Source organism: Mirounga angustirostris, unplaced genomic scaffold (assembly GCF_029215605.1).
Source record: "Mirounga angustirostris isolate CCGP_5_RB_7025 unplaced genomic scaffold, mMirAng1.0.hap1 SCAF_17, whole genome shotgun sequence".
NCBI classification, from domain to species: domain Eukaryota; kingdom Metazoa; phylum Chordata; class Mammalia; order Carnivora; family Phocidae; genus Mirounga; species Mirounga angustirostris.
In genome coordinates this window covers 54,928,378-54,941,570 of record NW_026991725.1, presented here as the reverse complement: position 1 = coordinate 54,941,570, position 13,193 = coordinate 54,928,378, and the positions used below count along the sequence as shown (strand labels likewise).

The 13,193-nt window shown below is 46.5% G+C and overlaps 1 protein-coding gene across 14 annotated transcripts in view; it reads left to right on the top strand.

Annotated features, from left to right (window-relative positions):
* SPECC1 (sperm antigen with calponin homology and coiled-coil domains 1) overlaps positions 1-13,193 on the top strand; it is a 276,684-nt gene that overhangs the window by 169,972 nt on the left and 93,519 nt on the right. For all 14 annotated transcript variants that reach the window (XR_010408729.1, XR_010408730.1, XM_064583452.1 and 11 more), the window contains 2 exons: positions 1,780-3,359; positions 12,797-13,004. Coding sequence is in view for 12 of the 14 variants with exons in the window: in XM_064583452.1 (XP_064439522.1) it covers positions 1,780-3,359; positions 12,797-13,004 (1,788 nt within the window). In the remaining 2 variants the exon portion in view is untranslated. The remainder of the gene's footprint in view (positions 1-1,779; positions 3,360-12,796; positions 13,005-13,193) is intronic.

Sequence of the window (13,193 nt, the reverse complement as noted above, 5' to 3'; positions counted from 1 at the left end):
CTTCACAGAGTATTTTCTCCATTAAGAAGGATGCAAGTCAGACACCTAAAAGTACTAAGTGCTTATCATAGTACTCTTAGCTTTCCAGTAACTTAGTTTGAAAGTTACTTTAGAAACCATAGTTTTTCTGTATATTAGTATGATAGCTTAGCTTTTACTTCTTTTATCTTTTTAAAATATTTTATTTATTTATTTGAAAGAGCATGAGCGGGGTTGGGGGGGCAGAGGGAGAGGGAGAAGCAGACTCCCTGCTGAGCGCAGAGCCCAACAACACGGGGCAGGGCTCGATCCCAGGACCCCGAGATTATGACCTGAGCCGAAATCAAGTTGGCCGCCTACCCAGCTGAGCCACCCAGGCGCCCCCAGCTTAGCCTTTATTATCAAAGTTTTAAAAAGCACTCGACTGTTAGACACAGCAGTGAATGCCATTGGCCTTCACATCATCACCTCTGATTTCAGGATGCTCAGATCTGCAGGTGCTCCTTAGTAGCGGTCCTGGCAGTGGGCTTAGGGCTCCTGTGCCACGTTGGGCTCTGCTTCTGTCCTGTGGACAGGGGCTGCTGCCAGTCTGTGGGGGCATCCCCCCACCACCTCCTACCTTGTGGAGCCCCAGGGATTGGGGACTCATTCTAGGGTCCTTTGTTATGAGGACCTTCAACCCAACGTGCAGAGTTAGATAAATCATAGCAGTCGGCCTTGATTCATCAAAGGGTCTTTGAGTTTGTAGAGTAGGTCCAAAATTTTCATTTACCCTTTAACCTCTGAGGTGGGTTTCATTTCTAGAGCATATAGGAGGTCAGTGTCTGGGTTTTCACCCCCAGAATTTATTTTAATATTGTAATGTAGTATAGACCAAAATAGAGAACAGTTCTTTACCTTACATTTCCCATTATAAATACTCTAAATTCTGTGTCATTTCCATACTGTGTAAATCCCTTTAATGTTTAAAACTGTGCCATAGATACATGTAATATGTCCTCACTCCATTTATTCTTGTCTCTCTGAATAGAAAAAAGCACACCATTTCCACCTATGATAAAAGCAGTGTGTCACTGGATTAGATTAGTCTTAACTTGGTATTATTTGTGTCTTATGATTTCTTAGTCAAATTCGTGCTCATTCACAAGATGTTGGTGAATTTTTTAAAAAATGTTTTAAGAAATTCAGAATGAACTTGCATTTTGTCAGAAAGCTGTTCAATTGCCAAGGTTATGGTTCAAATGCATTAAGCTGCAAGTTACAGAAAACCCAATTTAAGGTGACTTGGATAAAGAGTATTTATTGGTTTATGTCATCAGGCGGCCAGCTTTAGGCTAAGCTCCAAGGTTGATTGATTGGGTATCTCCACAGTGCTACTAAAAATTTGGTTTTCTTCTTTCTATACTCTGCATTCTCACCTTCCTCTTGTGATTGCAGCCATTCCCAGACTTATATGATCCCTTACTCATGTGCAGTAGTGTTTTAGGAGCTCACCCAGAAACCCTCTCCTGCTGTTCTATTGACTTTGGTTGAGGGGTGTGTCCATGCCTTGAACCAGCAACTGTGGCTTATGAGGAGGAGCTCAGGCTTGGAGTCCAGCTTCCCCCAAAGTATAGGGCTGTGGGAGGAGGCACAGAAACTCCAATCAGACCCAAATACTTACGCAGAGTGGCGGAGGGGGCAATATGAGTAAAGGGCACAGTCACCCTCTTCACTATCCCATGTGAGTTGAAGTCACTTGGGTTTCATTTATAAAAGTGCTTGCCTTGTTTCATTGGTTTCTGTTCCTTCTGTCCTTAGGGGCTGTGACGACAACCAAACGGACGGGCATTCCAGCTCCTCGAGAACTTTCAGTAACTGTCTCAAGAGAGAGAACTGTGCCACGCGGTCCCTCCAACCCCAGGAAGTCGGTGTCCAGTCCAACTTCTTCCAGCACACCCACCCCTACTAAGCACCTGAGGACCACTTCCACGAGACCCAAACAAGAGCATGAAGGTGGGGAAAAGGCCGTGCTCGAGTCCCAAGTTCGGGAACTTCTGGCAGAAGCCAAAGCAAAAGATAGTGAAATTAACAGGCTTCGAAGTGAACTGAAGAAATGCAAGGAGAGAAGGACTCAGAGCATCGAAGGAGCTGAGGCGTCAGACTCCAATCTAGACGGAACGTCCGCCTTGCCCAGTGACTCAGAACCTTTGATAAGAGCTCTTGAGGAGAAGAACAAGAATTTTCAGAAAGAGCTTGCAGATCTCGAGGAGGAAAACCGGGCCTTGAGGGAGAAACTGACTTACCTGGAGCACTCCCCCAATTCAGAGGGAGGCGTGAGTCACACTGGTGAGAGCAGCTGCCCAACATCCATAACTCAGGAGTCAAGCTTTGGGAGCCCGACTGGAAATCAGTTGTCCGGTGAAATCGAGGAGTACAGGAACAACATACATGAAAATGCATTACGGACGTCGGGCTCTTCAAGCAGCGACGTTACCAAAGCTTCTCTGTCCCCGGATGCCTCTGATTTCGAGCACATCACCGCAGACACCCCCTCCCGGCCCCTGTCTTCTACCAGCAACCCCTTTAAGAGCTCCAAGTGTTCGACCACCGGCAGTTCCCCTAACAACGTGAGCGAACTTTCCCTGGCTTCCCTCACGGAGAAGATACAGAAGATGGAGGAAAACCACCACAGCACTGCAGAGGAGCTGCAGGCCACTTTGCAAGAATTGTCAGACCAGCAGCAAATGGTGCAGGAACTGACAGCCGAAAATGAGAAACTCGTGGACGAGAAGACGATTTTAGAAACGTCCTTCCATCAGCATCGGGAGAGGGCCGAGCAGCTCAGTCAGGAAAACGAGAAACTCCTAAATCTCTTACAAGAGCGAGTGAAGAATGAGGAGCCCAACACGCAAGAAGGAAAGATCCTTGAGCTGGAGCAGAAGTGCGCAGAAATTCTTGACCAGGGCCGCTTTGAAAGAGAGAAGTTGCTCAACATTGAGCAGCAGCTGACCTGTAGCTTACGGAAGGTTGAGGAAGAAAACCAAGGCGCTTTAGAGATGATTAAACACCTGAAGGAAGAAAACGAAAAACTGAATGGGTTTCTGGACCTGGAACGGCGTAATAACGGCGTGATGGCCCAAAGTCTGGAAGAGTGTAAAGCCACGCTAGAAGGGCTGCAGATGGAACATGGGTCGATGAAGGCTCGTTTGGAGAATGAGAAGCAGAAAGCTATGGAGACCAGCCCCATGGGGCACATGGCAGAGGGTCGTGAGGTTCAAGAAATGTTGAGAGTTGCTCGAGCTGAGAAAGATCAGCTGGAACTGTCTTGCACTGAGCTCAGGCAAGAATTAGTGAAGGCCCATGGTGAAATTAAACATGTCTCGAGCCTCCTGGCCAAGGTAAGGAGGTACCTCTGTGCCCGTGTTTCCTCATCCTTCTTAGCCTTCCCCTCTTTGACCTTTAGATTCACAGAGCGCAGAGATTCCTTAGCTCAGCCAATTTCATTCACGAATCCAGCATTCCATCTTCAAGATCTGTTGCATTCCAGACAGATCGGGGATACAAAAATGAAACACCCCAATTTCTGACTATAGGCAGTTCAAAGTGTAGCAGGGATATAGTGAATCAAATGAGTGAATACGATGCAGGGAGAAAGAGTATCATAGAGGACAGCTCAGAGTCCAGTGCCAAGGAGGAGCACCTAAAATTATAGGGGACAAAGGAAGGTAGTGCAGGAGGGCTTGTTGGAAGAGGTAGCAAATAAGCTGAGTCTTACTGGCTCAGAATGAGAGAGAGTTACCCAGATCAGTTAGCATGCTTTCGGCTGTAACTGCTAACAGAGAATTAAAATCATCCCTAATTTCCCTACCAAGTAATAGTATAACCGCTATTTTGGTGTTTTCTTTCAGATTTATGTGTGTGTGTGCCCCACAAGTTAAAAAAAATTTTTAGAGGTGCCTGGGTGGCTCAGTCGGTTGGGAGTTTGACTCTTGGTTTCAACTTAGGTCATGGTCTCAGGTTCGTGGGACTGAGCCCCACATAAGGCTCCCCATTCAGTGGAGAGTCTGCTGGGGATTCTCTCTCTCTCTTCTTCTGTTACTCCCCCTGCGGGTGCACACGTGCTCTCTCTCTCAAATATAAATAAGTGAATCTTTAAAAAAAAAATTTTAGACTTCTCTTGTACATACTCTTTTTTAATTTAATATTTTCTGAGAATATTCTTCTCATTTACTCTTTGAAACATGATTTTACGGTGCCTGGGTGGCTCAGTCGTTAAGCATCTGCCTTCGGCTCAGGTCATGATCCCGGAGTCCTGGGATCGAGCCCTGCATCGGGCTCCCTGCTCCGCGGGAAGCCTGCTTCTCCCTCTCCCACTCCCCCTGCTTGTGCTCCCTCTCTCACTGTGTCTCTCTCTGTCAAATAAATAAATAAAATCTTTAAAAAAAAAAAAAAGAAATATTTATATAAGAGAATACTGTCTGGCCCTAAAATCATGTTTCTTTTTTCTTTTTTTTAATGATTTTATTTATTTATCTAAGAGAGCATGAGCCAGGTGGAGGGGCAGAAGGAGAGGGAGAAGCAGATTCCCCACTGAGCTGGGAGCTTGACTCTGGCTGATCCCAAGACCCGAGGATCATGACCTGAGCCGAAGGCAGACCCCTAACCGACTGAGCCACCCAGGCGCCCCTAAGTTTGCCCTGTCTTACGTGTACAGGGCCACCGATCTGTAATTGGAGTGGAGTTGTAAACTGTGCTAACCTTCCTGTCCTTTTCTGTTACCTTTGAAAAGGTAAAAACCCAGACTTTCTAGGCTGCCTGGAAGCTTACTGTAGAAGCCCCAATACAGGATATCAACTAATCCACCAGCAACCATGAATTCAAGTTATAAGATGTAAGGGACTCATGCCCCAAAGAAACAGGAACACTTTCAGCACAAAACCATCCTGAAGGATGGGAAGGTGGTGGCTTGGTAGGTGGAAAGTTTGGGTCCTCCTGACTTAGCTAATGGTTCAGTCTGTGACCTTGGGCAGGCCCCTCTCTGCTGCGCAGTGCTGAATAGAAGTGTGGTGGTGCAGGGACCTTGGCCTTGTTTAACAGGAGTGCCTTCAACATTTCATCAAGGATGTCTGTTGTAAGCACTTGTTGTGTACCTTTTATTGAGTGATACAAGTATTTTGCTTGCCTTTTTTTTTAAAAGGTTGGAGATTGAAATTTTCTACATCTACTGTAGATCTTCCACATCTGCCATGATCTTAGAGTAGTTTTTATGTGATCACGGTGGTTTCTCTACTTGTTAATGAGATAAATTACAATAATAGATTTTCTAAGGTAGTCTAGTGTTAAATCATCTCTGCATTCCTGGGGTAAATCCTAATTCTTCGGTTCTCAATCGCCTCGCCAGACATTTTTGCATAGAACTTTCACGTTTAACTGCCTTAAGCAGATGTCAAGGTGAGTGTCCTATTCATCACCAAGCAGTTTTCTTGGTGATAAACAACTTCTACCCGAACTCTTCATTCATCCACTCTAATTCTTGGCAAAATATGAATATTATGAGAAATAACAAAATCACATATTTACAGAGAGGAAAAGCAGTACCAAACCATCCTATGATCTGATAGATGTAGTAAGTCCATAAAAGTTTCCAGTTTGGCTAAATTACATAAATGAGTCAGATACTGTGAGAAGAGCCTCTGAAAAGCCTTAAAATTTACTTTTTTTTTTTTTTAAAAGATTTTATTTATTTATTTGAGAGAGAGAATGAGATAGAGAGAGCATGAGAGGGGGGAGGGTCAGAGGGAGAAGCAGACTCCCTGCCGAGCAGGGAGCCTGATGCGGGACTCGATCCTGGGACTCCAGGATCATGACCTGAGCCGAAGGCAGTCGCTTAACCAACTGAGCCACCCAGGCGCCCTAAAATTTACTTCTTTGGGGGGGGGGGGCACAAGATGGATCTGTTCCCCACAGTAAATGGAAAATTGGTAGGACATTTACAATCATTGTGATTATTTTGGAGGCTTTTTATTCCTCTCCTTTCTTTGTCTTCAGTTAGTATCTCCATTCTTGTCAGCTTCTCTGATCTCCAACACAAATTTTGCTGGCAGCTTCCTGTATGATTATAGAACGTGCCTCCGTACGACTTTGAGGAAGGGTCTCCTTTCCAGAGTCCTGATTGTTCAGCCTCCTGTAAGCCTCTCATACGGCTGCCCCAGCCAGCGGCAAGGAGCGTGTTGTTGCATGAGATTCTTGGTTTTCTGGACAATAATGCAATCCAGGTTTATGTTCTTCTGACGTTCAAATTTTCAGTTGTTCCGGGATCTTGATTTCAAGTTAGAATGTTTTCACAAGGCTTGAAACACAGAAGTTTTAAAAGAAAATACTGATTTTTTTCCCCCAAGGTCAAAAGCTATAGGTGGTATCCTTTTAGAGATTTAGTTCTCACTGTAGAAACTCAGGTGTCTTTTCCAGAAGAGAAAGGAGATTATAAAGAAACACTTGCTATGAGTGGTCAAGGAAAACTAGGGGTACAGTAATCCCTGCATGACCAGTATTGGTCACCAGGCCTAACTAATTAGGGGGGGCCACTGGTCACAAGTGGCAAAACCAGAATTTGAGAGAAAGATGTGACAAGGATGGGCCCTGAGCTCTGTCAGGTCATCGTCCCTACGGCAGATCGGCTAGGCTCACTCGTATGAAAGCCGCCTGCCCATCCCTGGCGTCTTGGAGGAGCTCAGAAGTATTGGTGAATCTGTGTGGTGGAGTTCAGGAGAACGTAGGGATCACTTCCCCTTCGTGCACCATGCACTGGGTACTCTTGGGAGAGTCGGTTATGGTTGAATTGTTCAGGCTGAAGACACGGACATTTCAGTGGTCTTCACCTCAGACTGTTTCCCTATTCTCTCCAGTGCCTTTGGCTGACAACAGTTTATCAGTTCTCTGGGCAGAGCAGAGTCCTGTGACTTCATGCTGAGAAGAAGGCAATAAGAAACTTGTGGGGGCACCTGGGTGGCTCTGTTGGTTAAGCATCTGACTCTTGGTTTCGGCTCAGGTCAGGATCTAAGGCTCCGAGCTGGGCGTGGAGCCTGCTTAAGATTCTCTCCCTCATCCTCTGCCCCTCCTCTCCCACCCCCGCCTTGCACGTGCGCGCTCTCTCTCTCTCAAAAAAAAGGAAAGGAGGGCGCCTGGGTGGCTCAGTTGGTTGGGCGACTGCCTTCGGCTCAGGTCATGATCCTGGAGTCCCTGGATCGAGTCCCGCATCGGGCTCCCTGCTCGGCAGGGAGTCTGCTTCTCCCTCCGACCCTCCCCCCTTTCATGCTCTCTCTCTCTCTCAGTCTCTCTCTCTCAAATGAATAAATAAAATCTTTAAAAAAAAAAAAAAAGGAAAGGAGAGGAAAAGAAATTTGTGTGACAGAGCCTGTTTTCCAGTCCTCCCGAGGAAGTCAAGTGGAGACACTTGTCCAGGCAGGTTGGGGAAAGGCCTGCAGGCTCTGCACTGGGAAGCCTTCACGGGGGGCTGTTGCTCAGGGACTGTGCCTCAGGCCCCGGCCTGGTAGTGCAGAGTTTGAAGCCTGCTGTGCACCAGGAGCTGGAGCTTAGGAAGTGGCCTCTGTAGAGCCAGAATGCCCTTTTGTCCTTTATTAGGTCAGACATGACAATCATGTGGCCCAGGACACACAGCAGTCACATGTCGCGTGACTGCCGGCTCCCTCGGCTCCCCAACCTCCCCCCCCCGCCCTGTAGGGCTCTGCTCTTGCAACCTTGTGCAGGGGGGTGGGAGCTGAACCTGAGGGTTTGGCCAGGAGACATCCGATGTTTGAGTAAGGGTGGTCTTGCCAATAGGACCAGACCCCCTGGATCTGTGCTCCTACCCCCTGTGCCTCCATGTAACTCAGAAGAGGGGGCGCTGCTTCTCCCGTGGACCCAAGTGTGGGCTCTCCCTTCTGGAATTCCTGGGCTGATTCCCCCTTCCCTTTGGAGGGGCCCATTTTTCCCTTTAGACATGTTCATATCCTTCCTGACGTTATGCCTGAACACCATTCTTCCCTTCACTTGACCTTAGGACTTGTCTGCGAAGCCCCAGCATTTGTCTCTCCTGGGTGAGCACTCGGGAAGCCCCTCTGTGAGCACTCATCTGGAAAATCTAGAAAGTTCCAAAGTGAAATGCAGATTTTTACCCTCTTCTTTGAGTGTTTATTATAGCCATTTTTCTTTTTCTTTCTTTCTTTCTTTTTTTTTTTTTTAAGATTTTATTTATTTATTTGAGAGAGAGAGAGAGAGAGAGTGAGCATGAGAGGGGGGAGTGGGAGAGGGAGAAGCAGACTCCCCACCAAGCAGGGAGCCCGATGCGGGACTCGATCCCAGGACTTCAGGATCATGACCTGAGCCGAAGGCAGCCGCCCAACCAACTGAGCCACCCAGGCACCCGCCATTTTTCTTTTTCCATGACAAAAGTGTAAACTGAATTAGCACGTTCTCCTCTACCTTGCTTGGCAGGGCAGCATTACAAAAAAAAAAAAAAGTTCAAGTTTTGGTCAGCATGAATGAAATATGGCTCTCCATCAGCAGTATATATTCGGAACAGGGCCAAGAATTAAGCAAAAGGAGTTTTGGAGGAACCAAGTTAGATGTACAAACAAACACAGCAGAAGTAACACATTCTTATTCCTGGTGAAGTTACTAAAGCAATCACTCCAAGTTTATTCACGTTCACATTCTGTACAGCTAACCCTTGTACAGCATGGGTCCTCGTATATGTGGGCTTTTTTTTTTCTTTTAAAGATTTTATTTATTTATTTATTTGAGACAGAGAGAATGAGAGAGACAGAGAGCACATGAAAGGGGGGAGGGTCAGAGGGAGAAGCAGACTCCCTGCCAAGCAGGGAGCCCGATGCGGGACTTGATCCCGGGACTCCAGGATCATGACCTGAGCCGAAGGCAGTTGCTTAACCAACTGAGCCACCCAGGCGCCCGGCTTTTTTTTTCCAGCAAGTACAGTACTGTAAATGTATTTTCTCTTCCTTACGATTTTCTTTTTTCTTTTTTTTTTTTTTAAGATTTTATTTATTTATTCATGAGAGACAGAGAGAGAGAGAGAGGCAGAGGCAGAGGGAGAAGCAGGATCCCTGCGGAGCAGGGAGCCCGATGTGGGACTCGATCCCAGGACCCTGGGATCATGACCTGAGCCAAAGGCAGACGCTTAACCGACTGAGCCACCCAGGCATCCCTCCTTACGATTTTCTAAATAACATTTTCTTTTCTCTCATTTCCTTTATTCTAAGAATACAGTACATAATGCATATCACATACAAAACATATGTCAACCCACTGTTTATGTTATCGATAAGGCTTCCCAGCCAATAGAAGGCTATTAGTGGTTAAGTTTTGGTGGAGTCAAAAGTTCCGGTTTAGTAAAGTCATAAAGTTTTGACTGTGGCGGGGAGGTTGGTGCCCCTAACCGCCCCCTTCCCCTTGTTCACGGATCAGCTGTGTAATTTTAACATTGTGACTTCTTCCATATATTAGATATCCAGGAAATACTTGTTGAATAAATGAGTGAATGTTAGAGACACTTGTCACCGAATTAGGGGAGAGGCTGCTATAGTGCTATGAATATGTTAAAAAATAAAATTATGGTCATATTTTAATAATAACTAATATTTTAGGGCTTTATATGTGCTAGGACTCTTCAAGCCTTTAGATCATCTAATCTGATTTAATCGTCATAATTTTATGCTAGAGATACTGTTGTTGTCTAATTTTTTGCATCTGAAGAAGCTGAGGCAGAGAATGGCTCGGCGACTAGCTAAATTGATGAATTGATGAAGGCCAGGGTTCACAGTGGGGTCTGACCCCCAGAACTGTTACTCCTCATCACTGATTTGTGCTGCTTCCTGGTTCCGTGGCAGTGAAGAGACAGAAAAACATCTGAGGCCGACCTGAGGACTCTGACACACTGTGGTCTTAAGGCCAGAGAGTTTTGGTGGGAAGAAAACCACCTTTCAAGTCTCAGCGAATGAGGAGAATTTTACTTGATTAGAACACAACAGAGAAATTCACAGTGAAACCCTGAGTCATCAGGACATGTCCTTTTGTTTGATTTACAACCTGAATCTTGAGGGGAGTAGGAGGTCACCGGGGGAGCTTGCGGGGTGGGGACAGCAGGAATGTGGCCAGAAGAGAACATCTAGTTCTCAGGCCAGAAAGGTTGGCCCAATCCTGGAAGTGACGCGAGTAGTTTCCAGTGTCTGGAAATAGTGCGGACCCTTGATGGTAACCTTTTCCTCAGTTTCAGTGTCTGACAAGCCAGGGGAAAGGTTCTCACCCCATCTCTTCTCGGAGCCGCCCTCCCTGTCCCTGTGTCCCCCATCCTGGAAGGCTGGAGACCGGGCTGAGCCCTGCAGGGTGGGGGAGTCCCGAGTGGTCTCTGCTGCCATCTGCCTCTGGGACTGGCTCTAACCATCCCTCTCCAGGAAGGACTGGGGCTCCCCGGGGAAATTCATTTGACTCTGTTTGTAATGCAATTCTGCACACCCCATGTCTAGAGCAAGTTGATTTTTGAAGATGAGAGGTCTTCCTTGGATGCGTGAGAGGGATTTCTTTTCTGAAGAGGAGACATTGGAAATCACTTTGCTGGTTGTCTGATAGTGTAGCCGTTGAATGAAAAAACTGGCCAGTGGGAAGGCCAGTCCCGTGGACGGCAACCCAGAACCCCAGAGGGTCATGGCAGTACAAGGTGCTGGCCGTAGCTACCTGATAAACTGGACTCTTTTCAAGTGGCTTTACTTCTCCCTCTCTCCATTTGTTAATCTGTAAAATGAATATAACAATAGCTGCCTGTTATTACCCAGGAAGCTCCTGCAGGCAGAAATTATGAAGTTACTTAAGAGTTTCTGTTGTTGTTGTTGTTGGTTTTCATAAGAGAGCTTTCTGGAATATATTGCTGAACTTGAGAGAATGAGTCCCAAATTAAGAAGGAAGAATGAGGTGTGTGATTTAAAACAACATACTGACTTACAAGTTCAATGGCCCCAGCCGTCCGCAGCACCCATCCCAGGGGCCCCTCCCCACCGCTCTGCTTACCATTTGGTGCTTGTGATCACGACAAGCCAACACGAAGGAAGTAAAGCTGGGTCGGGGCCCTTGGGAGGCCAGCAGCCTCAGCTGCACGTGGAGACCCCCCCACCTCGGGGTGCTCATCCTTTCTGGTTCCCTGGTTACACCCTCCAGTTTCACTCCTGGCCCACACATTGTGGATATCAGTGTGGCTACATCTCAAAAACACAGTTAAAAACAAGTTTCACAGGGGCGCCTGGGTGGCTCAGTTGGTTAAGCGACTACCTTCGGCTCATCGTGATCCTGGAATCCCGGGATCGAGTCCCACATCGGGCTCCCTGCTCAGCAGGGAGTCTGCTTCTCCCTCTGACCCTCCCCCCTCTCATGTTCTCTCTCTCTCTATCTCATTCTCTCTCTCAAATAAATAAAATCTTAAAAAAAAGTTTTACAAAAGCATAAGAAGTATAGTATAGTACAGGACAAAAGCATCTTACCATATAATGTAATACAGAGCGACAGTATACTGCAAAAGCATAATTATAGTATAATATGATTTGTATAAAAATTTTAAAACGGGACGCTTGGCTGACTCAGTCAGTGGAGCATGTGACTCTTGACCTCAGGGTTGTGAGTTCGAGCCCACGTTGGGTGCAGAGATTAAATTACTTAAAAATAAAAATAAAACAAAAGATAAAATAAATTTTTTTTTAAAGATTTTATTTATTTATTTATTTGAGAGAGAGAATGAGAGACAGAGAACATGAGAGGGAGGAGGGTCAGAGGGAGAAGCAGACTCCCCGCCGAGCAGGGAGCCCGATGCAGGACTCGATCCCGGGACTCCAAGATCATGACCTGAGCCGAAGGCAGTTAGTTGCTTAACCAACTGAGCCACCCAGGCGCCCAAGATAAAATAAATTTTTAAACACAGCAATACTGTGTATTATCTCGGGCACATTCATATGCAGTAAAAGTGAAAAACCATTCAAGCAACAACCACACCACTTTTCGGATAATGCGAATTACTCTCTGGGGCGGGAGAGAAGGTTGGGACTTTACTAAATCCTGCTAAAGTAAAAATATTTAGCAAATGCGGCAAAATTTCATCACTGTGAAGTCCGTTTGGGCACATGGTTATTATCTTGTCACTCTGGGTGCTCTTCTGTGTATTTAAAATGTTTAATGATTCAGAACTGAAAAGGTGAAATGAGTGCTTGTCCTGTGCCGCTTCTCTGTGTCTGGTGCATGCCCATGTTTCAGTTCTGTGCCTTCAGCTGGTGTTCTCCGTCACATGAATGTCACATTTCTCTAAAGAAACACTGTACCCGAAGTACCTTACGGCTAAAGACATTTGGCGTTTGCAGGGGATCGGTCGGGTCTCGGGGGCATTGTTCCTGGATTGCCCAGCAGAGGGCGCTGCTCCACAGCAGATGTGAGGAGGGGAGCCTCGCCCGCATCCGGGCCAGCGCTCCGGGTGCAGTACCAGAGCCTCCCAGGGAAGCGCTCTTGCACCCAGTCACAGGACCGCAGGGCACCTAACCACCTGCAGCTTCCTTCATGCCTGTAGGGAGGGACACAGGCTCCACCATATTTGGCCGTTTGCAGACAGTCACGTTTCTCTGTATATTTATAGCCTTGGCTATTTCCGAGGCTAAGAATACAGAAATGATACCAGGGTATAGCACATGCCAAGAGCTTCCTCCGCTGTTGCATGGATGAGCCTGATGCTGATAGGTGAGGAACTCTTTCCTGGTAAACTGACCAGGCAACCTTCCTTTCATTTTAGGTGGAAAAGGATTATTCTTACTTGAAGGAGATATGTGATCATCAAGCAGAACAACTGAGCCGAACCAGCCTGAAACTGCAAGAGAAAGCATCAGAGAGTGATGCGGAGATTAAAGACATGAAGGAAACCATATTTGAATTGGAAGATCAGGTGGAGCAGCATCGGGCTGTCAAGTTACATAACAACCAGCTCATTAGTGAGCTAGAGAGTAAGTGAACTCGAGCCCTGGTCAGACGTGGATCAGGAGTGAGCACGATGTGAACCGAATGCCTGGGAGGGTCTGTGAGAATGGTTGTGAAAAGTCTTCCTTCCTCGTATTCGGCAGTCTTGTAGGAACAATGGCAGTCAAGAAAGGCAGAGTGATTAACCTCTTTAACTGGAAAAGAACTGGAAAAGT